The sequence below is a fragment of the Leopardus geoffroyi genome, chromosome B3 (genome assembly GCF_018350155.1).
Source record: "Leopardus geoffroyi isolate Oge1 chromosome B3, O.geoffroyi_Oge1_pat1.0, whole genome shotgun sequence".
Taxonomy (NCBI): domain Eukaryota; kingdom Metazoa; phylum Chordata; class Mammalia; order Carnivora; family Felidae; genus Leopardus; species Leopardus geoffroyi.
The window spans coordinates 118,500,099-118,527,220 of NC_059337.1; the positions used below are offsets into that span (position 1 = coordinate 118,500,099).

At 40.1% G+C, this 27,122-nt stretch overlaps 2 protein-coding genes across 7 annotated transcripts in view; both read left to right on the plus strand.

The window, feature by feature from the left end:
* The window catches only part of RBM25 (RNA binding motif protein 25), a 58,277-nt gene extending 51,734 nt beyond the window's left edge, over window positions 1-6,543 (plus strand). For all 3 annotated transcript variants that reach the window (XM_045451465.1, XM_045451467.1, XM_045451466.1), the window contains 4 exons: window positions 9-283; window positions 622-720; window positions 2,235-2,282; window positions 6,110-6,543. In XM_045451465.1, the coding sequence (XP_045307421.1) occupies window positions 9-283; window positions 622-720; window positions 2,235-2,282; window positions 6,110-6,202 (515 nt within the window). In that variant the 3' untranslated portion in view covers window positions 6,203-6,543. The remainder of the gene's footprint in view (window positions 1-8; window positions 284-621; window positions 721-2,234; window positions 2,283-6,109) is intronic.
* Window positions 6,544-16,490: 9,947 nt separating this feature from the next.
* The window catches only part of PSEN1 (presenilin 1), a 73,861-nt gene continuing 63,229 nt past the window's right edge, over window positions 16,491-27,122 (plus strand). The window contains exons 1-3 of one of the 4 annotated variants that reach the window (XM_045451487.1): window positions 16,491-16,639; window positions 26,426-26,507; window positions 26,599-26,726. In XM_045451487.1, the coding sequence (XP_045307443.1) occupies window positions 26,652-26,726 (75 nt within the window). In that variant the 5' untranslated portion in view covers window positions 16,491-16,639; window positions 26,426-26,507; window positions 26,599-26,651. Of the gene's footprint in view, window positions 16,640-26,425; window positions 26,508-26,598; window positions 26,739-27,122 lie in introns of all 4 variants that reach the window. The other 3 variants (XM_045451485.1, XM_045451486.1, XM_045451488.1) reach the window with 3 other exon arrangements.

Below are 27,122 nucleotides of genomic sequence, written 5' to 3' on the forward strand. Positions count from 1 at the left end.
TACTATAGGTGCTTCCAATAGTCCTGGTCAACCTAACTCTGTGAAGAGAAAGAAACTCCCTGTAGATAGTGTCTTTAACAAATTTGAGGATGAAGACAGTGATGATGTACCCCGAAAACGGAAACTGGTTCCCTTGGATTATGGTGAAGATGATAAAAATGCTGCCAAAGGCACCGTAAACACTGAAGAAAAGCGCAAACACATCAAGAGCCTCATTGAGAAAATCCCTACAGCCAAACCTGAGCTCTTTGCTTATCCCCTGGATTGGTCTATTGTGGATTCTGTGAGTAGCAAATTGTATTTCATTTTTATTGGAAGTAGTTTTTGATCATAGCATACAAACTCAGTTGATTCTATTAATGCCAAATACCGATGATAATTTGGCTGGCATCTTGACCTGTCAAGGAATTTAGGTAGACGATTCAGGAAATTCTTGGTGGTACTTAAAGTCTTCATAAACTAGAAGCAAGTAATTGTATCTTGATACCTACCTGTCTTAGTTCAACTTGTGAATGATAGCATGCTATATTTTAGTCTTATGAAAAATCACTAACATATTAGACTTTTTAGTAAATGTAATAAAAAGTTCTTTTAATTGAGTAACCATGCTTTATTTTGCAGATATTGATGGAACGACGGATTAGACCATGGATTAATAAGAAAATTATAGAATACATAGGTGAAGAGGAAGCTACATTAGTTGATTTTGTTTGTTCTAAGGTTAGTCTTTTACTCCCTCCATCCCCAACATTTGTGTTATCTTTGAAATATTAGACACTTTCGGGGTGCCTGGGTGGCTCAGTCAGTGGAGTGTCTGACTTTAGCTCAGATCATGATCTCACGGTTTGTGGGTTCAAGCCCTGCATTGGGCTCTGTGCTGATGGTTCGGAGCCTGGAGCCTGCTTCAGATTCTCTGTCTCCCTCTCTTTCTGCCCCTCCCCCACTCACGCTCTGTCTCTCTTTCTCAAAAATAAACAAACATTAAAAAATAAATAAAATATTAGACACTTTTTAAAATAAAAAAGTCTTGCAAAATTAAGTCTATGGTAGTTTCAGGTAAGAGATTTCATGGCCTCCACCCTATCTCATACCCTTATGCCATATGCTTTCATTTCAGAGGGTCAAGGAGAACACATTTGCTGACTGCTGCCACTTTTGCTCTCTTCTGCCCCCAAGAATGCCTTGCCACCACCTTCTTGTCTTAACAGTTAGAATGCTGCTGAAGTACAGTTGAGGAAGCTTTTTTTTTTTTAATGTTTATTTATTTTTGAAGAGACAGCACGAGCAGGGAAGGGAAGGGGCAGAGAGAGAGAGAGGGAGGGAGACACAGAATCTGAAGCAAGCTCCAGGCTACAAGCTGTTAGCACAGAGCCCGATGTGGGGCTTGAACACCTGAAACATGAGATTATGACCTGAGCTGAAGTCAGATTGCATAACTGCCTGAGCCACCCAGGCACCCCAAGTTGGGGAGGTTTTTGTGGAGACAGCTGATAGGTTATCTCATCAGTTTGTCAGTCATCCATCCTTAGAAAGAGGAGCAAAATAGTTTCCTTCATAGAATGATAATGGTCCTTTTTATTAATTGATTTGCTGTGTGCCGAGCTGTGTTCTTTGCAGGTACTGTGTTAAGCATCTTATGGGAGTTTATGTTCTTTAAACCTCCCAACAACCTTAGGAAGTATAAATTACTATTGTTATCTCCATTTTATACATGAAGAAATTGAGGCTTAGGGGGAGATTGTATCTTGACCATGGTTACATAGTAAGAGCCAAGTCTGTATAACTTGTAGTTTTAATACTCTTAACCACCAAGGTATACTACATCCTTCCATTGTCTCCTGGAGGCAAAGCTTTATTATTGTTAATAAGCAGTTATTATAGTAGAAGCACTATATTTCTGTAAAGGAATAACTAATTACATTTCAAGGAGGTGCTTATTTTTCTACCACTACTGTTCTAGCAAACTTAGGCTGCCCTTTCCACTTGTAATTATTGTAGCACTGAAATTTGTACTCCAGATTTGAATTAGAACACATAGTATAATGATCAAGATCCCAAGTTCTGGTGGAAAACTTCCATTGAAGAGAGTGGGGTTCTGGGAATTAAGAAATGTATAGAAAGTTTCTTTAGTCACAAGAAATTCCCATATTAGTTTGAGGGCACTTTAAAAATTTCTTGACTATATTGCTAATTTTGAATTCATTTTCAAAATGATGATTATTTGTTTCTTTTAGGTTATGGCTCATAGTTCACCTCAGAGCATTTTAGATGATGTTGCCATGGTAAGTCACATTTATTATTACTACTCTAATCAATATCTGTAAACAGACTAACCTTCTCTGTATTTGGTTAAATTTTTACCTTTGTTGGTTCCAGAATCTTTCTTTTTAGAAGTCTGAATTAAAATGTGAATCTACGTTAAAAGAAGTTAAAAAGTACTCACGTCAAGATGTCATTAGACAACATTAACAGTCTTCTCTCCCTCCCTTGCCTTTGTTGTTTGTATGTATCATAAATATAAATCCTGGATCTATCCATACCTTTAGAAAACATTAAGTGCTTACTGGGTCTGTTCTTAAAGAAGTAGCAGGGAGATAGGTATACTAATTCGGATACTATAATATACTTGTTATCATGGGGGTATGTAAAAAAAAAGATGTGGGAACAGAGGAGATGGAGCAGTTAGGACAAGCATCACAGGAATTACCATCTAAACTGAGACTTGAAGGGGTGCTTGGGTGGCTTAGTTGTTTGGGTGTTCGACTTCGGTCTAGGTCACGATCTCACGATTCATGAGTTTGAGACCCGCATCAGGCTTGCTTCTGTCAGTTCAGGGCCCAGTTCGGATCCTCTGTACTGTGTCTCTCTGTCCACCCCCATTCCCCTCTTGTTCTCTCTCTCTCTCTCAGAAATAAATTTTAAAAACATTAAATAAATAAAATAAGCAGACTTGGAAAGACTTCTGTAACTTTTGTCACTTGGACAGGTAGTAGTTAAACTCAAGTCTGACTTACATGTAATTTGAATATTAGAATCAAATCAGTAGTTGCATTTATTTCACATTGTGATTTTGTGAGAAAAGAAAGGAGGAGCAGAACTGATGGTGGAAGTGAGAATGGTTGAATGGACTGTGAACTCCAAGCTAGGAAGAGAAGGCAGTAACATCGGAATGAAGCTGGTGGTTGCATGAATGAAGGGCTGGTGGTTCCAGTGACACTGTGGGAAGAGCGGTTATAGTGAGAGAGTAGAATGTTTAAGAAAGAAGTGATGTATTCAGACAATCAGACAAGTGATCCAGACAATGGTGTGTTGCAAATATTGCCATGAGAGACAGTTTTTGGGGTCAAGCTGATGTCCTGGTTTAGACTATACGTGAATTTTCTGCCTGGGTCATACACATAGAAGTGGAAATTCCTGTGTGTTTGGACAGAGATTGAAGAGAAATATAGGAAGCAAAGCTAGAGTGTTCCATCTGTTGTGAGTGGAAGACTAGGTATTTGCTAGATGGCTGTTATCGGAGTGGGAGGTAGCGTAGTGAGAGCTCGTGAACCTCGGTCAGAATAATGTTTGCAGAGAGAAACAGGGAGGCCCCAGCAGCTTCCCCTCTCTGAGACTAAGGCTTCGAAAGTAAGGAACTTCCTGAGAAGGCTACAGGAATGTCAGGGTCTTTCAGGGACACACCAGGTTTACAGTTAAGGTGAATAGGTGAAAAAACTAATTAAAGAATTTGAGAGTAGTTAGTATAAAGAGTGATGGAGTCCAAAAGGCAGAGTGGGAAGGCAGGAGTAGAAAGATGAGTCGGGGAAGAAACACCAAGCATGCCATGTTCTTAGATGACAGGTCCCTGGAATAGCTCATATTTCTAGCTGCAGAGTTGTCAGGAAAGGGCGTAGGGGGTGCCTAACCAAAGGGAGCTCTCAGGTCGAGCTCCTTTGTGTCTGGGCACTATATGATGTCTAAAGCCAGGTAACATTAGTTTTCTGTTATCCAGCCAGCCTGATGCAGCTGTTGTTTAGAATTTTTGATAAAGTATTTGTGAAAAGCTTGTTGACTTCATAATGCTGATCCTCAGATGAAAGGAGAAATGTGAATAGATCCCTCCTTGGGGATAGATAGAATCTGAATTTCCCTGACCTTCAGGCCTCTTTAAAAGGTTATCCTTGGGGTTGAGAGAGGGATTTTATAGTTGGGTCTGAGTTAAGGAATTCAAACAAACAATGTTCTAGGGGTGCCTGGCTGGCTCAGTCAGAAGAGCATGTGACTTTTGATCTCGGGGTTTGCAAGTTTGAGCCCCACATTGGGTGTAGAGATTATTTTAAAAAGTAAAACTTTAAAAACAAAAAAACTGTTGTAGTATTTGGCCTTGGCAGAGTTGCAGTCTCGGTCAGAGAAGCTGTCGTGTCAGTGTCCATCCATTTTGATCTGTTGAAATATTTTGATATTTGGAGTATAATTAGGCTCTTTTTTTTTTTTTTTTTTTTTTTAAGTTTCTTTATTTTGAGAGAGAGCGAGCGTGAGCATGAGTTGGGGAGGGGCAGAAAGAGAGGAAGAGAGAGAATCCCAAGCAGGTTCTGCAGTGTCAGCATGGAGCCTGATGCAGGGCTCAGACCCATGAACTGTGAGATCATGACCCAAGTCGAAATCAAGATTTGGATGGTTAATCCCCTGAACCACCCAGCTACCCCCGGAGTATAATTAGACTCTTTACTAGTCAATTATTTATGTTGTTTTAATTTTCTGGCTCATTGTTGATCAGAGTAGGAAGCAGCTAATTGAGCTAGTTTTGTCAATTGGTTCTGCAAAAGCTCACCCTCTAAATATTTCCTGAATAAACGCAATTGAATTTTTTTAGCTCAAGTAGTACTTTGTTCTTATTAAAAATCTGGCTTTTTCAAACTGTACCTTTCCTCATTATACATAAACTAATGAACTTTGGTTGTATTTTGTACCTAGTTCTATATTATTTCTAAGGTATATTTTTCACATTGATTAGTGTTGGTGCACATTTCTCTTAAACTGTGGGACAAGTCTGGCTCATAGGAGTCTGACTAAGTTTTCTTCTTATTATTTTTTTTAAGAATTGACTCTTTGGGGCACCTGGGTGGCTCAATTGGTTGGGTATTTGACTTTGGCTCAGATCATGATCTTGCATTTTGTCAGTTCGAGCCCCACGTTGGGCTCTGTGCTGACAGTGTGGAGTCTGCTTGGGATTTTCTCTCTAGCCCCCTCTCTGCCCCTGTCCCACTCTCTCAAAACAAACAAACAAACAAACAAACAAACAAACAAACAAAAGAACAGAAGTATTTTTAAAATAAAAAAATTTTTTTTTTGTATTTTAGGGTGGGATAGGGAAGAACAGAGAGAGAGAGAGAGAGAGAGAGAGAGAGAGAGAGAGAGAGAGAATCTTAAGCAAGCTCCACACTTAGTGCAGAGCCTGATGCAGGACTTGATCCCACAACCCTGGGATCATGACCTGAGTCAAAATTAAGAGTCAGCTGTTAACTGACTTAGCCACCCGGGTGCCCCAGGAGTTCTTTAATTAATTGTCATCACTGAAAAATTTAAGGGAATTTTTAAAAATTTTGTGTGGGATTTTTTAAGGGAATTGACAAAGTATTGTGGTGTTAGTATTTGATAGGCCATGGAATTTTCCTGAATGCATTGCCTTTTCTTGTGTGTGCAATTTAAAAAAAAAAATTTTTTTTTTTTCATTTATGTATTTTTGAGAAACAGAGTGAGACAAAGCGTGAGTGGGTGAGGGGCAGAGAGAGGAGACACAGACTCTGAAGCAGGCTCCAGGCTCTGAGCAAGCGGTCAGCACAGAGCCTGATGTGGGCCTCAAACCCACAAACTGTGAGATCATGACATGAATCGAAGTTGGTCACTCAACTGACTCAGCCACCCGGGCACCCCTTGTGTGTGCAATTTATTTGTACTACTTAATACACTTCTCACACTAGACAGATTTCCTTCAAGTCATTTTAATGAAAGTAAATGTTTGTCAATGTATAAAAACCTTTAAAAAAAAAACTACAGTCACCAATGGGAGATGCTGATGATTGCTTTATATCTGTTACTGTCTTTTCAGTTTTTTCTTTTCCTTTTCCAGGTACTTGATGAAGAAGCAGAAGTTTTTATAGTCAAAATGTGGAGATTATTGATATATGAAACAGAAGCCAAGAAAATTGGTCTTGTGAAGTAAAACTTTTTACATTTAGAGTTCCGTTTCAGATTGCTTCTTCTTTCCCACCCTTCAGAGGACTTTGACTTTTTCTTTGTCTTCAAAGACATTTGTGAGATCTGTAATTTTTTTTTTCAATGTAGAAAATGTGAATTTTTTTGTCCTCTAATTTGTTGATGCCCTGTGTACTCCCTTGGTTGTAAAGACATCTGAATCCTACCTTGGTTCTCTTTATACTCACCAGGTACAAATTACTGGTATGTTTTATAAGCCGCAGCTACTGTACACAGCCTATCTGATATAATCTTGTTCTGCTGATTTATTTCTTGTAAATATTAAAATGACTCCCCAATTCTTTTGCAGAATTGCACTTAATGTTGAACTGTACTGTATAGGAACCTACATGAATGATTTTAATTGAAAGAATACCCATCATACCTATTACCTTTCCCACCCCTTGATCAAAAATGGCAAGCCCTCCTGAAGGCATGGAATTTAAAATTAGAGTGCTAAGATTAGCAGACAATCCATTCCTACTGTATCTCTGTATGAATGTGTTCGTGTGAATGTGTATAAATGTCTTACTTTTCCCTAATTTTCTTTGGAGGTCTCCCTTAAACATTTCCTTATTGAAGAGTAGAATTCTAAAGGAAACGTGGTATTATGCCAAGCCAAATGTCTGGGATAATTAGGTTATTAGTGTCCCAGAGCATGGTATTCTCTTGTGGCCAGCAGCAGTTTGGTGAATGGAATGGGGCTTTCCTGTTGATAGCTGGCTGCTTCAGCCTGTCTTTTTTAAGGGAACATGAATCATAATGGTTTTCCCCTTAATTTCATTGTTCAGAAATGAGGCAGATCCTTACATTCTGGAGAACGTTATTTGATGCATTTTTGCACTAATTGGTCCTTAGCTTTATTTTGGTGTATTCTTTTGTTTAAAAAAAAACAAAAACAAACAAACAAAAAAAAACCCTTAATCTGCAAAGCATAGATGAAAAAAATCATTTTTAAAAACAAAAGGTAAAATTAGGTAATTTTACAGACTAGGAAAATCTGGAAAAAAGACCAACAGGAATTGAGCATGGCAGTTTGCAAAGTTTACATCTTATTTTTAAGGGTGTAAAGTAAATCATTTATGGCAGTTACCACTAATTTTTTGTTTTCACTTTTGTAAAGGTTTATATCTTATGAGTGTATATGCACACACACACCTCGTTTACCTCTGCTCACCAATGTTAAAAAAATATACTGATGGTGTTCTTAGAGACATATTATGGGGCTTTCTTTATTGTAGAACAGAATTTCACCAGGGAGCAAAATTACCTGAAAATGTAACAGGTTTTAAACAGTTCTTAACACAAATTAGGTGCAGTTATTCCCATGTCTGAGTATTTATTTAAAAGAAAGATAAAAATTGGGGGTAGTGGGGTTTGTTATAAAAGCATAACTGAGCTTGAGTTACTAGATTTTTTTTTTTTTTTACATCTTAAAAGGAATTTGAAACACTGTTCTTAACATTGAACCTTGAGGTGGTTCCATTATGTACATATTTCCAATATTAAAACTGTATATATTTGATCTTGGGGACCCATTCTTTCAGAGTCTTGTTAAATAAATGGCATCATGTTGTAATTGTGCAGTGCATACTAGAAACAGAACTTGAAAATGTGGGCTGAATTTTTGATGTACTTGATTTTTATGAGTATTAGTAACTGAAGGTCAAAGGGGCCATTTGCCTTATTTTGGATTAATCTATACATTTGTGGAGAGTACAGTCTTTTAGTATTACCATTTTTAAGTTCTGGTTTCTCCAGGGAAATTTTCAGAAAGTTCATGCTCCTTGCCATCTACAAATTTATTTATTAGCCTTTTCTCGGATTAATCCCTCCAGCTTTGTACCTTGTTCAAACAGTTTATCATTCCTCTCTATCTTACTGTGTTACTGCTTCTAGGGCATCATATTAGGTTGTGTTTATTTAGCCAGCATTAGCATGAAGGTTTATTCAGATAGATTTAATTTCTTTTGCTTTTATCTTCTCCAGCTCTTTCACTGTATTTATCTTGAGGGTCCCTATCTGCAAGTCTTGAGGCACATACCATATACTGTTTCACATCTCCACTAAGATTTGCGATCTTAGTTGCGATCCCAAACTCATACATCACATTTCTGCAGTGGGACAGGAGTGATCACAGTCACTGGGTTAAAGATCATTTATAATGGTTTCCTATCCACTCAAGACCAGGTTTGCCACCAAGCTTAAACTTTAAGGTTTTCAGTTTCTTGTTTTTCAGATTTGCATATAAAGAATCGGACATGTATAAACTAGTGTATTCTAGTGTTTGGGAGAATACACGTAAGAACATTTCTAATAAATTACTTGAGCTTTCTGGGTTATCTTTACCATTTGCCCATAGATTAATTTCAATTTGGAAATCTTTATAGTGCCCATTCATTCAAGTTGTTGTAAAATTACATGAAAATCTTGAGAATCATTCTTGATCTGGCAGAAAATAAATCATGCTTTTTCCTCATTTGATCCTATAAATAACATTAAATATGTACATTTGTTAATGGAGGAAAGATCAGTTGTTTGAAGTAGTTTTTCTCAAACTTTAATGTGTACCTAAATCAGCTAGGGCTCTTATTACAATGTAGACTCTGATTTAGTGGGGCTAGAGGGGGGCCTGAAAATTTGCATTTCTGACCAGCTTCTGGGTGATGCCAGTGTTAACTGATCTAGGGACTACATTTTGATTAGCAGTTTAAGGTATGTCCTCAGTACAGGTTTCCCGTGCTATTGAAGTTGAGCGTTCCTGTGAAACATTTGATGTTTGTTTATTTTTGAGAGAAAAAGAATGCAGGCATCCGCATGAGCAGGTGGGGTGGGGGTGGGGAATAGAGGGAGAGAGAATCCCAAATACAGAGTTCTACACAGAACTCAATCCCAGGAACCATGAATCATGACCTGAGCCAACTGAGCCACCCAGGGGCACCCTTATGAAACGTTATGAAAGCTGAAATGGCATAAAGTGAAGACACAATAACCATTAATTTATATGGAGAAATTATTTTGAGTATTTATTCCTGGCCCAAAGGTAACCTCTGTCACACTTACCTGATATCTTAGAATATGTCTTGCTAACAGACACACAAAATATATCCAGATAAATCAGGGACACAGTTCAAAGCTGTGGTGGCCCTATGCTGAGTGTGGTCCCCCAGGAAGGAACTTGGTGGCGCTTCTCCTGCTGCCTCTGTAAGGGCTCACTGTAAAACAAACGCAGATTGCTATTTTTGCTGTATGTTCCCTTTTCTCGTAAAAGCAAAAATCCTGTTCAGATTTCTTTTGGTTGGGACAAAAAAGGTGCTAATGTAGGTCTATGTAGGTCTTGCGTAAAAGTGGAGTAACTTGACTTCTGAAAAGCCAGGGAAACCTGTATTAGTATTTTGTCCTAACAGTACACAAATGCAGTGTAATTTTCTTTTTAAGTGGACTTTAAAAAGAGAAACATTTTTTTTTTTTTGAGGCAGATAGATGCACGTTATGTATGTTCATGAACATAACCTAATCTTCCAAAAGTGGTGCCTGAGACTGACTGTAATATTCTAGGCTTTATTCCCAGCTAGTCCCAGAACATTTTCTCCTTAGAGAACTGTTTTCACTTATTCTGGTTCTTACCATAACACTTGCATGTGTAGTAGAGGCAAATGATTTTGTGGAGAGTGCTGTTTTTAATCAGGTACCAATCAGGCACCAGTGCTAGGTATATGCTGGACAAATTGAGAAACAGCTCGCAAATCATATGAAACTAAACACTTACTGTCTTCTTCCATATGAAGTAAAAAAAAGTTGTAATGCTAATAAATAGTAGTGTGTATATGAGGCTTATTTACTCAGCTTTTTCTGATGAGTTCTATAATCGTTTTTACTTTCTACACAAAACTACTGAAAGCTTTTATGTCAGAATGGATACAGATCTTTTCAGGTCATATATCAGACTTCTTTTAACAATATGAAATTGAGAAATAGTATTGCTCGACAGGGGATGTTGAAATTGATCTCTGAATGCCACTGCATATAAAGAGTATGAGACAGAATCCCAAATAGGCAGAGAAACGGTCAGTCTAGGTGTCAGGAAGGAAACTGGGAAATTCACATATATGTATTTCAAACCCAAGAACTATTATTATAATATGCATACTGTGGGCCAAAGTGAGCTTATAATTTTTGATAAATGGTAGAATTTTTGAAATGTGATTATGTTGAATTATTGATGTAATTTGTTTATTTACATTTGAGTGCTTACAGTTTCATCTTTATTCGACAGTATCTTTGCCTTTCATTTTATCACTTACCTCGTATGAAGGCCAAGGTTAGGAATAGCAATCTAAAATGCCCAGGAAGAAAATAATTTCTATAAACAAAAGTAAATAAAAGTTTTTTTCAAGCCATGTTGTCTGCATTAAATGACACTCCCACGTCTACCTACTTTGCCACATCACACAGTAGTTGGATTTATGACCTAGCTTCTCGTGTCAAGTGGTGGCTGAATTGTTAAGAGGCAGTCCTTTTGCTTTTTGGTGTATAACTTTTTATTTAGCCATTGAAACACAATATGTGGCATTCATGTTAAAAGGTAGGTAGACTGATAGACATTAATAAGACAAGATTCCTCTACTAGCAGACAGTAATGGTGAAGAAGGAATAATGAGAGGAATGCTAATATACACACAAAGTACTGTCTGAACTGTTGAACTAACTTCATGGTTGAGAGGAAAGGGACATTAGATTCTTAGCAGAGGTAGTAATATGTAGAAGGGAACTTAGAGATCACATAGTCTACCCAATGCAACAGTGTTCTTGACAGATAGGTGTCTAGAGGCCTATATATGGGATTCTAATTCACCATTTAGATCTGCACTATCAAAGATTTTACGTTTGTTAAATAATTTTGAAACTCAGTTCTTCAGTAACACTAGCATATTTCAAATGTTTGAATGTCACGTGACTAAAAATCAATTTTTTTTTTTTTTTTGGCCACACTCAATAGCCAAGTGCTCAATAGCCATATATAGCTAAGTGGCTAGCAATACTAGATGGACTGCAGATCATAGAACGTGATTATGATTGCAGAAAGTTACATTGGACAGATCCGGTCTAGATGTTGACATCAACCTAAGGAGAGGGAAGTGCTTGTTAATAAAATTCCTCCACATGAAACATTTTTCGCAAATCTTTGAAGCAATTAAATAGTTCTGAACAGCTATTATTCCTGTTTTTTTTTTATAACAAAAGGAAAAATTAGTGAACCCTCCGTTGTAGAATCCAAAAACTACAAAGCTTCATTTCTTTCCTGTCAATTGAAAAATACTAGTAAATACACCCTAGTGAAGAGACTAGACTAGTTGTTACTATAGGTGAAAAGTCTATATATTAAAGTTTAGTTTTTAAGTATTTTATTGAGGCACATTTTTTAAAAGGAAGGGCCCAAGTTCTTGGTTAAGGAGGAGATTAGGGGTGCCTGGGTGGCTCAGTTGGTTAAGCATCCAACTTTGACTCTGTTCATGATCTCGCGGTTTGTGAGTTTGAGCCCTGCATCAGGCTCTGTGCTGACAGCTCAGAGCCTGGAACCTGTTTCGGATTCTGTGTCTCCCTCTCTCTCTGCCCCTCCCCCACTCACACTGTCTCTCTCTCTCTCTCTCTCTCAAAAAAAAAAAAAATTAATAAAATACAAACATACACAAGAACTGAAGGCTAAACATACAAGATAAGATAACTAGCCCTTGGGGAGCCTGGGTGGCTCAGTTGGTTGGGTCCCTTGATTTCATCCCAGGTCATTATCCTAGGGTTGTGGGATTGAGCCCCATGTCAGTGTGGGCTCCACTCAGTGTGGAGCCTCCCTAAGCTGTCTCTCTCCCTCTCACCCTCTTCTCTGCTCATGCATTCTGTTTCTCTCTAAAAAATAAAAAGTAAAGAGATAACTAGCTTTTTATCTTCTTCAGGTCCAAGTCTCAGGAGATGATCCTTGCAATGAATAAGACTGATGTGAGAGCTAATGAGATAGTGGCCAAGCACGAAGCTCTGATGACAATTTATTCTATTTCAATTCTTTATTCCCATAGGAAACGGGGCAGTGACATTGTGTATAAATAAAGGGCCACCTGCGTAGGTCAGTTGGTGGATCCAACTGACCAACTGGTGACTCTTAGTCTCTGGGGTCATGAGTTCAAGCCCCACGTTGGGCGTAGAGCTTAAAAAAAAACAATGGCAACCTGCTTTTGTGTAGAAAGTGTTGAGTAGGATTGCCTTGGAATCAGTGGCGTAAAGAAATGGTGTTGGTTCTCTGACCAGGTCTTAACTTTACGTGCTAGTGACCAGTGACTGCTCTAGCCTCTAATCTGTAATAGACTGTCTCCACCAAGTGGTTCTAATAGATCTGGCACTCTGGATTTCCATCTGCCTCATCTTTCACCACTCACTACTGTGGGTTTTCATTTCATTTTTTTTTTTTTTTTTAAGTTTATCCTGAGAGACAAGAGCTCAAGTAGGGGAGGGGAAGAGAGAGAGGGCAACAGAGAATCACAAGCCGGCTCCTGGCTGTCAGAGCAGAGCCCTACATGAGGCTCGAACTGAAGAACCTTGAGACCATAACCAACTGAGCCACCTAGGCGCTCCACTTAATACTGTTTTTTGCCACCCTTCATATTATTTTGCTTCTCCATTCCTGTCCCCAAGTTCCAAACCCTTGGGAAAATATAAATGCACCACTGCAGATATTTTGGATCCTCGGTGCTGTATTTCTTGTTCTTTTACTGAACTTCAGTTCCTTTTCACAAACATTGCAGCTTTTACTGTTTTTGAACTTCCAGTACTATACAGTAGGTGTGGAAAAAATATTCACTGAGTACAAGTCATTTGATTCCCCCAACCCCCACCCCCTTACTCAGCAACTAAGTTTCAAGTTTAATAAAACCTTATCTTTAAAAAAGTCATTAGGCGGGGCACCTGGGTGGCCCAGTAGGGTAAGCATCTGACTCTTGATCTCATTGCAGGTCTTGATCTCAGGGTCATTAGTTCAAGCTCTGAGTTGGGTTCCATGCTGGGTGTGACGACTAAAAAAAAAAAAGGCATTAGGCATATTCTCTAGTTCTAGCTTTCCAGTTTATGATGATATGTGTCTTAAACCTTATTTTCTGTAGATAATTATAGATACCTCCACCCATCCTATCCAGGAGATCTCCACCGCCCTACTTTCTAACTACATTTTGCAATTTCTTCAGCCTTGCTCACGTATTCTATTATTTTCTTTCTTCAGTCTGGACTAAAAGTTTTAAGAACACGAAAACTTAACCTTTCCTACTCCTTTCCACTATTGAGATTCCACAAAGAGTAGCTTATAGTTATATGTTCCCTCCAAATGCCTCAAGTCTCAAATGTTTATATCACCATCCCACTGATGACTGGTGATAGCCTAAAAGGAGACTCTGATGTGATAGGCTCTACCCTAGTTGATCAGTTAGCACCATGGACATTTGCTCCTTATTTGGGACTCTTCTTCCTTGATGCCTAGGATTGTCATTCCCAATGTCTTTGCTTGCTTTTCATCAGCAAATCCTGGATATGTGTATTTTTTTTAAAAGATTTATTTACTGAAGTAGCCTCTACACCCAACATGTGGCTTGAACTCGTGTCCCAAGATCAAGAGTCACATGCTCCATGAACTAAGCCAGCCAGGCACCCCAAGGATGTTTATATTTCTTTTTTAAAATTTTTAATGTTTATTTTTGAGAGAGAGTGTGAGCAAGGGAGCGGCAGAGAGAGAGAGAGAGAGAGAGAGAGAGAGAGAGAAACAGAGCTCGAAGCAGGCTCCAGGCTCTGAGCTAGCACGCCCAATGTGGGGCTCGAACTCTCAAACTGCAAGATCATGACCTGAGCCAAAGTCGGATGCTTAACCAACTGAGTCACCCAGGTGCCCCAGGATGTTTATATTTCTAAGATGAATAAATCCCAAAAACGAAAGGAAAAACTATCTGTGGTCCAGTTACTCAGTCACTGGTGGCTGTTTTTAAAATAACCGTTTTGTTTCTTTTTGCAGGATTGTGTTTTGACATAGTTGTATTTATACATACGCATAAATCTTTTTTAAAATGTTTGTTTATTTTGAGAGAGACAGAGCAGGAGCAGGGGAGGGGCACAGAGAAAGAGTGAGAGAGATAATCCCAAGCAGGTCTGTGCTGTCAGTGCAGAGCCCAATGTGGGGCTCAGTCTCATGAACTGTGAGATCATGACCTGAGCTGAAATCAAGAGACAGAGGCTAACCGACTTAGTCACCCATATGCCTCCATATGCATAAATCTCATGTCTATTTTTTTTAACTTAACAGAATAAGAACATTTCTGTTACACATAACCTTCATAAACACTTTTAATGGCATTTTGTAAAGTGGCTGAACCATAATTTGTTGTAAGATGTGAATAATAATTCATGAACATCTTTGCACAGATATTTTGAGATTGTTTCTAAAAATAGTTTACCAGCATTTTAAGACTTTCTACACATATTACCAGATTGCATTCAGTGAAGACTTTAAAAAATATCTTTGGGGGGTGGTGCCTGGGTGGCTCAGTCAAACATTCAGCTCTGGATTCTAGCTCAGGTTATGATCTCACAGTGTGTGGGTTCAAGCCTAGCATTGGGCTCTGCTCTGATAGCTAGGATAGCTTTGCGCTGATTGGGATTCTCTCCCTTTCTCTCTGCCCTTCCACCCTCTCTCACTCTCTTTCTCTAAATAAATAAATAAACAAACAAACCAAACTTAAAAAAATATTTTGAGGGGGCACCTGGGTGGCTAAGTCGGTTAAACATCAGGATCTTGATTTCAGCTCAGGTCATGATCTTGCAGTTTTGCACTGAGACCCACATTGAGCCCCGCATTGGGCTCTGCACTGACAGCATGGAGCCTGCTTGGGATTCTCTCTCTCCCTCTCTCTCCCTGCCTCTCCCCTGTTCATGCTCCCTCTCTTTCTCAAATAAACTTAAATGTTTTGAAGGGGGAGTGTCAACATTTTTATTCCTCTAACATATCTCTTTCCTGTTCATGGAAAAAACTTCTACTAAATCTATGTATTGGGTGGGGAGAGGAGGGAGGGATTGGGGACCCATGCTTTAGGAACATGTAGGGCTATATTGGGGGACGAATTTAAAAGAAGCAAAAGATATCATTTGACCAGATGCCATGCATCATTGATTTCATTGTCAGTTTTCAGATTACCTGTGAATTTGAGCATTTCTCTATTCTTCACCTTTGTTTTTACATGGTAGTACTAGTTTTACTCTTAGCTTTCAGAGGAGTGTCTGAGTATGCCATACTACTTAAGGAGTTAGTTATTGGTACTGTCTTTATTGCAATTTGGACGAAAAGCTGGCAGACGCGGAAATTAAGTGACCGCTGAGCAATTCACTGTGTATGAAATACTCTGGGCATTTCAAAAATAGACACATTTTATGCTCTCTGGAAGCCTATTATCTAAGAAGACTGGATTTTAACCTTGGAGCTTAAGAATCCCGGGCTGTTTAATTTTTTTTTTTTTTAATGTTTATTTACTTTTGAGAGACAGGCAGAGTGTGAGCGGGGGCGGGGGGGTGGGAGTGGCTAGGGGCAGAGAGAGAGAGGGAAACAGAATCCCAAGCGGGCAGCAGGCTCTGAGCTGCCAGCGCAGAGCCTGAGGCGGGGCTTCAACTCGCCAGCCACAAGATCATGACCTGAGCCGAAGTCCGCCGCCCTTAACCTACTGAGCCACCCAGGTCCTACCCGGCTATGTTTGTTTAAAATGCAGTTTTTCAGGTTCCACCCCCCTCCTCCCGTAAGTTTTGATTCATTGGGTAGGGTGTGGAGGGCACAGATATTTACAATTTTAATTAGTATCCTCTTGACTGTGGTGCAGCTGATTCGCACTGAGAAACACTATAAATAGGTACTATAGATAAATGAAAGAAACGTTAGATTTAAGTTGCCATCACTTGTAGGCCAGAAGAAGCACCCGCTGGGCCCAGGTGAGGTAGAAACGTTGATCCTCAACTCAAGAGTAGCCTCGAATCCCTGACAATCTCAGACTCAAGCTAGCACTCTGGGCGGGTTCCTCTAGATCCCTGGGCAGGCTGGAGCGCAGGGTTTGCCCCGCAATCTGCGCTCGCGCTACCGGAAGCCCCACCCTCTTTCTCTAGGCCCCGCCCCTGCACCGGTGGGCCCTGCTCTTGCCCTTACAGGTCCCGCCCCTCCCCCGGCTGGCCGCCAACGACGCCAGAGCCGGAAATGACGACGCCAGTGAAGCCTTTTGGGCGGGGCCTAGGCCGAGCAGCTCCAGAGGCTGCGATTTCACATCGGAAACAAAACAGCGGCTGCTCGGGAAGGAGCCTCCCCTGCCAGGGGCCGGTGTCGGCGGCGAGGGAAGAGTAGGTGCGTGATGGGGACTTAGGGGAGAAGGGAAGGTGCCCCTCACACGGTGCAGACACGGGCGGTCGCGGGCAGGGCCCGGCCCTGTGTCGCTGCCCGGGCCGTGGAGTCGGTGTCCCCGAGGATGAGGAACGGGGCGCGGCCGAGCGGGGACCGAGGAACCCCGAGTCGGGAACGAGGAGGGGCGGCCCGTTTCTCCTGCTCCCGGCGCAGCGCGCGGTCAGGTTGAAGAGATTCCCCTCCGTAGATTTGTTCCGGAAGTGCTGGTTTCCCGAAGACGTTTCAGGGCGCAGGTGCCCTGGGCCGGGATTGCCGGTCTTGACTGGAGTGGAGCAGGAGAAAGAGGAAGCTCCTTGCCCTCGGTCTGGTTGAGCAACTAGTGAAACTCCGCGCCTCATGCCCTGAGTGTGTCCTTGTCTGGGGAAGCGAGTGGCACTCAGGGCTAAGTTCCTTGTGTCTGACGCTCGAGGAGGAAAACAGGGTCTGATGCTTTTGCCTTGGTTGGAACTGTCGCGAGGCATGATATTCATTGCTTTGCATGTGTCTTGGATATTTACGTTTTGTTCCCGTTCGGATTCTTTTCAAATAAATGTTTTTATTGTAAGAGAGAAATTTAATAATAATTTTAAAAGCACTACTTGCCTGCTTTGGGCAAGATTAATATAGTATTCAGGACTTTGGGAGATAAGGATAAGATGCAAATAACTGTGGCATATATAACTATATGACAGAGCACGCTGTAAAGCTTGTAACGTTCTCTGAAGTTTCAGGCAAGTAGAAATCACATCTGGTTAGGGAGTCTTGTTATTTGAGTTTTTTTTTTTTTTTTTTTTTTTTTTAACAGTGGAAAGGGAAAGGTTTTCACTCCTGGAGTTAAAGTGGGAAGGGTATTATAATCAGGGTGTATCACAAACAGGGATTCTCTGAATCTTAAGCCTCTAGTGACCCACTCTGACCATTAAAATAACTGTTATGAAGGAGAATAAAACAGCAAAGTAGATTGGAGCTTGTTGCATTTGGCTAATTTCAGTCACCTGCAAAAAAGCCTGTTTGTTTCATTTCTCCTTAACTCATTTGCAGAGTTCAACCAACTTAAGCCCCCCCCCACCCCCATTTAATAATCAACCCTTAACAATGAGAAAAAGATCATATATATTGAGTGCATGGATTCTCCCCCTACCCTCGGCCAGTAGATAATAGAAGTGGCATCTAGTATCTGGTTTTCCATTCTTCTGGTCCTAGGTATACTTTCTTTGAATGGATGTGATTTTTGCTGAATTTTAAGTTAATGGCTGTACCTGTCCTAGACTGCTGCAAGGATTTTCATTTAGGGGAGACTGAAGATTGAAGTTGGTCTCTGAGAACCACCCTAGCAGGAAAGTACAACATATGTTAACAAAGCTTATGTGATCCTGTTCCTCTCTCAGATCCAGGCTTCCTCTGCTCCTGCTTTCCCACTAATATTATTTTATTAAAACTTTTTTTTAACATTTATTTATTATTGAGAGATAGACACAGAGCGTGAGCAGGGGAGGGGTAGAGAGAGGGGGAGACACAGAGTCTGAAGTAGGCTCCAGGCTCTGAGCTATCAGCACAGAGCCCGACTCGGGGCTCGAACTCACAAACTGTTGAGATCGTGACCTGAGCCGAAGTCGGACGCTTAACCAACTGAGCCACCTAGGTGCCCCACTAATATTATTTAAAAAAAAAAAAAAAAATTTTTTTTAACGTTTATTCATTTTTTGAGAGACAGAGAGAGACAGAGCGTGAGTGGGGAAGGGGCAGAGAGAGAGGGAGACACAGAATCTGAAGCAAGCTCTAGGCCCTGGAGCCCGATGTGGGGTTCAAACTCATAGACTGTGAGATCATGACCTGAGCTGAAGTCGGATGCCCAACCGACTGAGCCACCCAGGTGCCTTTCCCACTAATATTATTGAAGATTATAGGGAGAGACTTCTTTATGGTATATTCTGAAAAACCTTTCAAAGACCTTTAATACTGACTCTTCATGTGATGTTAGGCAGATTTGCAATGTGTTTTACGAGTGACACTGTTGTGGTCAGAACTTTAGGCACATTAATCTCATAGTGGGGGCTAGAATGGATAAGAGAATTGAGGTGACTTTTGCATAATTCAGGTGAGATATGATGGGAGTTTGATCTTTGGTGATGACAGGGGCTTAGAAAGGAAAAACATGAACAGGACATGGCATCCGGTAGAGAAGGAATAAAATATAAAGTTGAGTAGGAGGTTTTAAGTTTGGAGAAAGGGGGAAACGATTGCAGAAATAAGGAAGTTAGGAGCAAAGAACTAGTTTAGAGAGGAACATGAGGAAGTGGTTTGGAAGTATCACTTTGGAAGTGCCAGCAGGTGAAGATGTCCCATGGACAGACCTGGAGCTGTAAATATGAGAGTCACTGAAATAGACTTTCTAGTTGATGTTGGAGCAATGCCCAATGAAAGCAAGGGGACAAGGAGGCCCACGCAGACCCTAGGAACACTTAGAATGAAGGAGTGGAAGAAGGGCGAGGAACCACCTGAGGAGAATGAGTGGCGGGAGGAGAACCTCCAGAGTTCAGTGTCACAAAGGCTGAGGAAGGGAGGGAAGCTTTGGGAAGAAGGCTGTTAGGAATTTTCAGTATCTGGCCTGGTAATAGCAGAAGGAGCTGAAGATTTAGAGCAGCACTGTCTGGTAGAAACAGTATGAGGTACAAATGTTAATTTAAAACTTTTTTTAAAAGTTTGTTTATTGGCAGAGAGGGGCAGAGAGAGGGAAAGAGAGAATCCCCAGCAGGCTCTGCGCTTGATCTTACAAGCTGAGATCATGAAATGGACTGAAATCAAGAGTCAGACGCTTAACCCACTGAGCCATCCAGGTGCCTCTCCCCTAAAACTTTTTAATGAACAAGTTTTATAAAGGTAGAAGGAAATAGATAAAATTAATTTTAATAGTCTATTTTATGTAACCTAGTACATCTAAAAGTTTTTTGTTTTTTTTTTTTAAAACCAGACTCAGGTTAGTAATTCGCCTTTGTTTGCTTCTGGGTATGGTTTTCTTTTCTTTCTTTTCTTTCTTTTTTTTTTTTCAACGTTTATTTATTTTTGGGACAGAGAGAGACAGAACATGAACGGGGGAGGGGCAGAGAGAGAGGGAGACACAGAATCGGAAACAGGCTCCAGGCTCTGAGCCATCAGCCCAGAGCCTGACGCGGGGCTCGAACTCCCGGACCGCGAGATCGTGACCTGGCTGAAGTCGGACGCTTAACCGACTGTGCCACCCAGGCGCCCCTAAAAGTTTTTATTTCAACATGTAATTAATATAAAAATATACTTGTCTGACTTCTCCTCTAGCGAGTTAGCCCCTTAAGGAAACAGAAGCATTATCTGATTTGGTAGCATCCCCAACACGTATCACAATGTCTGGTTTTTAGAAGAAACCCTGAAAGTGTGTGTTGATTAAAGGGTATTAATGTTTGGTTTTCACACTGCCCCATACAGTTCCTTAAATTGATGTAAAGCAAAAGAGAGAATGCAAGGATTGCTGAGTATAACCACTGATTTACAAATTAGTTAGATGTGAGTAGTCATGTTTTCATTAAAGATTACTTGTATTCAACCCATTTCCACAATGAATTTGAGACAAACTGGGAGTAATCATACCTTCCATGTAGAGTTACTGAAAGTAAAGGTTTCTTGGGGAAAGATTCTTTAAAATGATTACAAATATTGATAATATAAGACCATAGTCCCATATCCACAATTATGAAATCCAAAAGCCCCTGAAAAAAACCAAAAGGCTTTGTGTCATTCATTTGATAGAAGAATCTAACCTGAACCTATTGTTGTAATTTAAGACTACTTATATGTTTCACTATATAATATATATATTTAAAAAAATTTTTTTTAACATTTATTTATTTTTTGAGAGACAGAGACAGAGCGTGAGCAGGGGAGGGGCAGAGAGAGAGGGAGTCACAGAATCCAAAGCAGGCTCCAGGCTCTGAGCTGTCAGCATAGAGCCCAACACTGGGCTCAAACTCACGAGCTGTGAGGTCATGACGTGAGCTGAAGTTGAACACTTAACTGACTGAACCACCCAAGCGCCCCTCACTATATATTTATTAATGTGTTTATTTTGTGGTTCTAAGACTTTGAGGGAGCATTGAAAACATACAGTATTTGCATTGTACTACCTTTATAAAATCTGAGAAAAATACGAATTCCAAACACATTTAGTCTTAAGGGTTTCAGATACAGAATCCTGGATTTGTAAGTCTTTTTTCGTTTTCAGTGCATCTTCTGAGCACATGTAACCATTATTATTTAAAAACAATTATAGTAACTCAACATAACAGATCTCCCCAAAACCCAGTGCCTTAGAGTATTTGACTTCATATTTGCCTCAAGTTGCAGGACTGTGGATCAGCTAGGGTAACTCTGCTTTGTATGTCTTATTCTGGGGCCCAGGCTGAAGGGGCAGTGGCTACCCATGGTAAGCTCTTCTCAAGGCAACAGCAAAAGCAAAAGAAGACCAACTCCACAAGCAAAATTCAGCAGTCTGCTTGTGTCACATCTGCTGAGATCCCTTTGACCAAAGCAAGTCAGATGATTGTGCACAAAGGCACAGGGTGGCTAGTAGGCTGCACCCACCTTGACGCCAAAGCAAGTCACAGAGCCTAGCTCGATATCCCGGGCGTGGGGAAGTCTATTTTTCCCTGGGAGATGCTGGGGAGGGAGTGAATATTTGCTGAATAATAATCTAATCTACCACAGATGGCTCACAGAAGTAGAGTGGGACGGAGGAGGGAAAAAAATCACCAAATAGATACATCACTATCCTTGCTCTTTTTGGAGTCTACCACCTTCACAAAGCCTCTTGTAAGACTGAGGAAATTGTTTGCTCCCAGTCTCTTAAAATTCAGAGTCTTTCCAGTATATATTCCTGAAGTTTTAAGTTAATTTCAAATTATTTTTATTAACTTTAATTATGAATGCAGTTTGGAGATTGGTTACATTTATTGTTGGATGTGAGGTTTTGAAAACTCAGAGGCTCTCCCAGCCCATCCATATAATCAGAACTTGGGCGGCCTGTCCAGGAAGAAGCTGTCAAACTAACATCAAAGCTGATAAATAACTTTTGTGGAAAATAAATCACAGTCTCATTTGGCACTTAAAAACTTCTTAGCATCACGATACAAAGGTACTTAAAAAAGTACTTTTGGTGGTTGTTTTTTTTTTTTTTTTTAATGTTTGTTTATTTTTGAGAGAGAGAGTGCAAGCAGCAGAGGGGCAAAAGGAGGGAGGGAGACATAATCTGAAGCAGGCTCTTCACTGTCAGCGCAGAACCAGATGCAGGGCTGGAACTCATGAACTGTGAGATCATGACCTGTGCTGAAGTCGGATGCTAAACCAACTGAGCCACCCAGACGCCCCTATTTATGGTGGTTTTCTAAGTGAAGAAGAAACTAGTCAATTGACTAGAGTCATTAAACCACCAACTCTTTGTGCTGGACAAGATCGTGATAAGTTTCACGGAGATGTTTGTTTATGTGGAATACAAATTTTGTTGGAGTGCCTGGGTGGCTTGGTCCGTTAAGCGTCCAACTCTTGATTTTGGATCAGGTCATGATCTCAAGGTTTGTGGGTCCAAGTCTGGAGTCAGGCTGTGGGAGCCTGCTTGGAATTCTCTCTCTCCCTCTCTCTCTGCTCCTTCCCCAGCTTGTGTATGTGCACACTCTCCCCAAATAAATAAATAAACTTAAAAAAACACACAAATTTTTACGTTTATCTCTGACAGTGAAGAAAGAAATATCAGTAACTAAGTAAGCTTACTGTAAGAGTTTGAGGTTTAGTTGTTACCTTGAGATGGAGAGACAGAAATGTATGTTTCTGTTGGTGCTTCCTTAAATGGGACTTCTAATAAACTTATTTTTGGGATTCTAAACCTTTGCTCTTATGATACTTTTTGAAGTGCTGATGGATAGGTTTTCTGATTAGATGGACTTTTGTTCAGCATATGTAAGCTTTGAGATTATTTGTATTCTTCTGGGGTTTTTTAGTATCATTGTGTATAATGGAAATTTTAGTTGCCCATCAGAGAAGGATTTCTTTTTCCTTTTATTTGATTGAGCAGGTGTCTTGAGAAAAAGGAAATGGATGGCAGTGAATTCAAGTGTTGTGCTCTGTCAGTCTCAGAAAATCTTTAGCAGGTGGCCAGAGAGAGAAAACAGCAAAATCTACTTCCATCCCCTTGCAGTTCGGGTCACAAGATCTTCACTTCCCAACAGCTATCTTTTGGGGGGCTTTTTTTTGTTTGTTTTTTTGTTTTGTTTTGTTTTTTGGTTCTCAGGGCAAGAATGCTAAGAATGTTATAAAATCAAGTAGTGTCCTTTGCCACACTGCCTGGACAGTTGGACAGTTGGGTCATTGGCCTTCTTCATGCAGTACTCAATTGTTTTCAGCTGTTACTGGACCAGAATCAAATCAGGCTTTGCCTGTGCCTTTCTTTGTACCAACAATGTTTGTTTGTTCACCAGGCCAGGCTGGTGCTTGCCTGTGCTTCCTGCTGAGCTCCATGTAAAGAGCAGCCCTTCCAAGAAGGGTCACCCTGTAGCTTTGTGATCTTCTAAGCATCAGTGGAAGCATGAGCTTTCTCTAAGTGAACTGGAAAAGACCTGGGCTGGGCATCAGAATACTTGGGTTCTGGAACCGGTGTTACTTGCCCCATAATCATGCACTGGCAAATTCTTTCACCTTTCCTGACCCTTAATTTTTCACATGTCAATACAGGATGTGCCTTTGAAAGTGATATTGGGATATGCCAAAGTGACTACCACATTATTGATGCTTCTTACAAGACTTGTCTGAGAAATCTCCAGTGTGATAATCAGTTTGTGTGGTTTCTTGTAATACCTGAACAGATCCTATAAACCTAAAGCTACTAGTAGAAACTACTAGAATTAAAATGACCAGATACAAATACTAGGAGTATATATTGGGAAAACTTTTGACACTTCAATTTTTTTAATAATTTTTTTTTTTAACGTTTATTTATTTTTGAGACAGAGACAGAGCATGAACAGGGGAGGGGCAGAGAGAGAGGGAGACACAGAATCCGAAACAGGCTCCAGGCTCTGACCCGACGCGGGGCTCGAACTCACGGACCGTGAGATCATGACCCGAGCCGAAGTTGGACGCTTAACCGACCAAGCCACCCAGGCGCCCCGACACTTCAATTTTTAATTTAGAGTTAGATCAGTCATTGAAGTTTAAGATCTCATTTACTAGGTTTTTTTTTTAAAGATCTCATTTACTTCTAAGCAGCAGTTCTAGTAGTAATAAAAATCAGCTCACTATAACTTTTTTTGTTTCATAATGTAACTTAATGCTTATTGTAAACTCCCAAAGGGCAGGGATGGAGTTTGTTGCACAGAGGCAACACAATGTAGTATGTGAGCCATTGCTTTGCTCCTTTGCTTCCTGGATGTGACCTTGTGCAAGTTAGTAGACTTCTGTGTGCCACATGGCTTTCATATGTAAAGTGGATGAAGTGAACGCAATTAAGTAAATCCCCTCAGTGTCTGTCTCTGAGTTTTGGTGTAAATAGATAGCCAGTAGGGGTGCCTCGGTGGCTCAGTTAAGCATCTGACTCTTGATTTCAGCTCAGCTCGTGATCTCACAGTTAGTGAGTTTGAGCCCCAGTTGGGCTCTGTGCTGACAGCGAGAGCTTGCTCTCTGCCTTTTTCCCCGCTCACGGCTCTCTCTCTCAAAATAAAAAAATGAACGTTAAAAAAAAACAAACAAACCAGTAAACTACTATTTAGTAAATAGACAATCACTTTTCTTTTCCTATTTTATCTGGTAATATACTTTACTTACTTTTTATTTATTTTTGCCCGCATGGCCCCTTCTTGTATTTTGCTTGTTTCATTTGGCTAACACTCTCTTATTTATTTGTTATTTTGTTTCTGAGGGATTATATGAGAATATTAATGACAGATTTCTGAAGGTTTTTCTGTAATAGAGCTATACTTCAAATGATCTGGTATAGCAGGCAATCAGTGGAAGTGACCAACTTGTAGCTGTTTCTGTTTGCCATCCTCTGGCATTTCTGGGTTAGCTGAGGTGATAGGTACTATACTGGATGTTTTTGTGGGAAAGAAGGGAATAATATGTGCTCTGTTTGCTGATCATTAATGCTACATTAATGTTAAAATTTCAATGAGGTAGTCAACTTTAAAATATCTTAGAAGCATAGATCAGAATATTTACTTTGAATGTTTATTGGACTTATAGAAAATATATCTGTTCTATTGGCATGCAGCTCTCTTTTAGGTAAGCTAACATACATGTTGCCAAGTCTTAATTTTATTCATTTTAAGAGACAGGACCAATGGTATGAATAACCGTAAATGTAGGTTTACTTCCACAAAAATCTCTGAATTTTTAAATTGAAGTATATAGAAATGTGCACACATCATAGGTACAGAGCTGAGTGCGTTTTCACAGACTGAAATCCCTGTGTAACTAGCACCCACATCAAGAAACAAAACATTACCAATACTCGCAAAAACTTCCCAAATATCCACTTTGAGTAAATAACCACCATAAAGGTGACTGTTGTCTCTATTTGTATGTTTAACTTTATTTTTAAAACAAATTTACATTAGTTATGTCTTACTTAGTTAATATTAATTTGCAATCCCCTGATTTCATGTCAGCTAACCATGGGCTGAAGCTGGAAGGGAGGACAAAGGTTGGCATGGTATTTAAAAGTATGTAGGATAGGAGGGAAGCATACCTTGATTAAAAATTTGTCATGATTTAAATGATCTAGGTATAGGTAATTAAGGGTTAATTTGAACTCAGTACTAGAGGAGAAAATTACTTTCTGCCTTCGGTGTTTTTAATCTGCCTTCGGTGTTTTTGATGAAAAATCACTAGAATGTAAAAAGTAGAGTATTTACAGGGTAGAGGATACCCAAGTTGAAAGTGAAAATGAAACCGGACATTGACAAAATACTTTCATGTGAGTGTGTAAGTGGTAATGTCTTACTGTGTGTAAATGAGAATACTGCTTAGGTATACAAAGAGATTTTTTTTCCTTCTGTATTTCTGAAGACTTTCTATGAAAAGGGAAGTTGAAATAAAAATATTGGCTGATGGAAATTAAGGCAGACAGGCAAATGGGAATGTGTCCCCGCCCCCCCTCCCCCCAGGGTGAACTCTGGGAGACCGAATGGAATGTGTAAATAAGGCTGGGCCAGGATGCAAAGGAGAGATCTAAGGCTGGGAGTTAGGAGTCTGTGATTTTTGTGCTGGTCTGCCCAGTTGTGTGATTTTAAGCAAGTCGCTGAACTTAGGTCCTCTTCTGCTTTTGTAAAATGGGTACGTTACCTGCTTCCCCTGGCTTGGGGGCATTGTGGTAAGGATAAATGAGACGACAAAGAGAATTTTGCAAAATTAAAAGCACTAGACAATTTTACAGAGATAGAAAGGTTAATTTGGATTAGTCATCATAGGAAAAGGAATGTTGAAGAGAACATTCTTTAATATCATTTAGGTCCCTTTGCTCTAAATCTGAAATCATTAGATATATTTGTGATTGAAAATACTTGGTTTCTCAAGTAGATTTACTCATTACCAAACTGACAAAAGTTTGTCACTTGAAGTTGATGGCAGATTAATACATTTCTGGTTTACAAATTGGTATTATAAGTGTTTGATTCATGTGAATAGATTTACAAGGGTTTGATCAACTCTGGGTGACCTGGTAAAATCCTATTTCAGACCTGATCCGGGAGCCTGCAAATGACAGCAGCCTGAGAGGTCCTTAGAAAGCTTGGCTTGGAGGAGAACACATGAAAGAAAGGTTTGTTTTGGCTGAATGTAATTTATGGAAGTGTTTGAAAATAAAAGTATAATTGTAATGCACAAAGATTGTTTTCTTTTTCCTTTTTCAGAACCCCAAGAGGTTTTGTTTTCTGTGAAAAAGTATTTCTATACGCTTGCTCCAATGACAGAGTTACCTGCACCCTTGTCTTACTTCCAGAATGCACAGATGTCCGAGGACAACCACCTGAGCAATACTGTACGTAGCCAGGTACAGTGTCAACCCCTGAAACTGCCCTTGCCAGACTATGGATTCAGTGACCTCCTTCCCTCATTTCCAAGAGAGGCTGAGGGGACTGAGCAAGCTTTCTCTGCTTTATCAAATTTACCTGTTTGCTGAACTTCAACTGAGGGCAAAGCATTGTACCATTTAGTGCTGGGGACACAAGGCTGTGTGAGACGTAGGTGTTAATATAGTTTCTCCCTGCCTCAGATATCGCCTCCTCTATTAAAGCCTCTCCAACTTCCCCAGCTATTTGTTATTTTACATTAACTTACTCTTACTCTTCCATGGGCCGAGTACATTTTATTTACTTTTATTTTTTCAGTACCCGGCATGGTTCCTGACAGTGCCCAGTAAATGCTCATTGGGAGA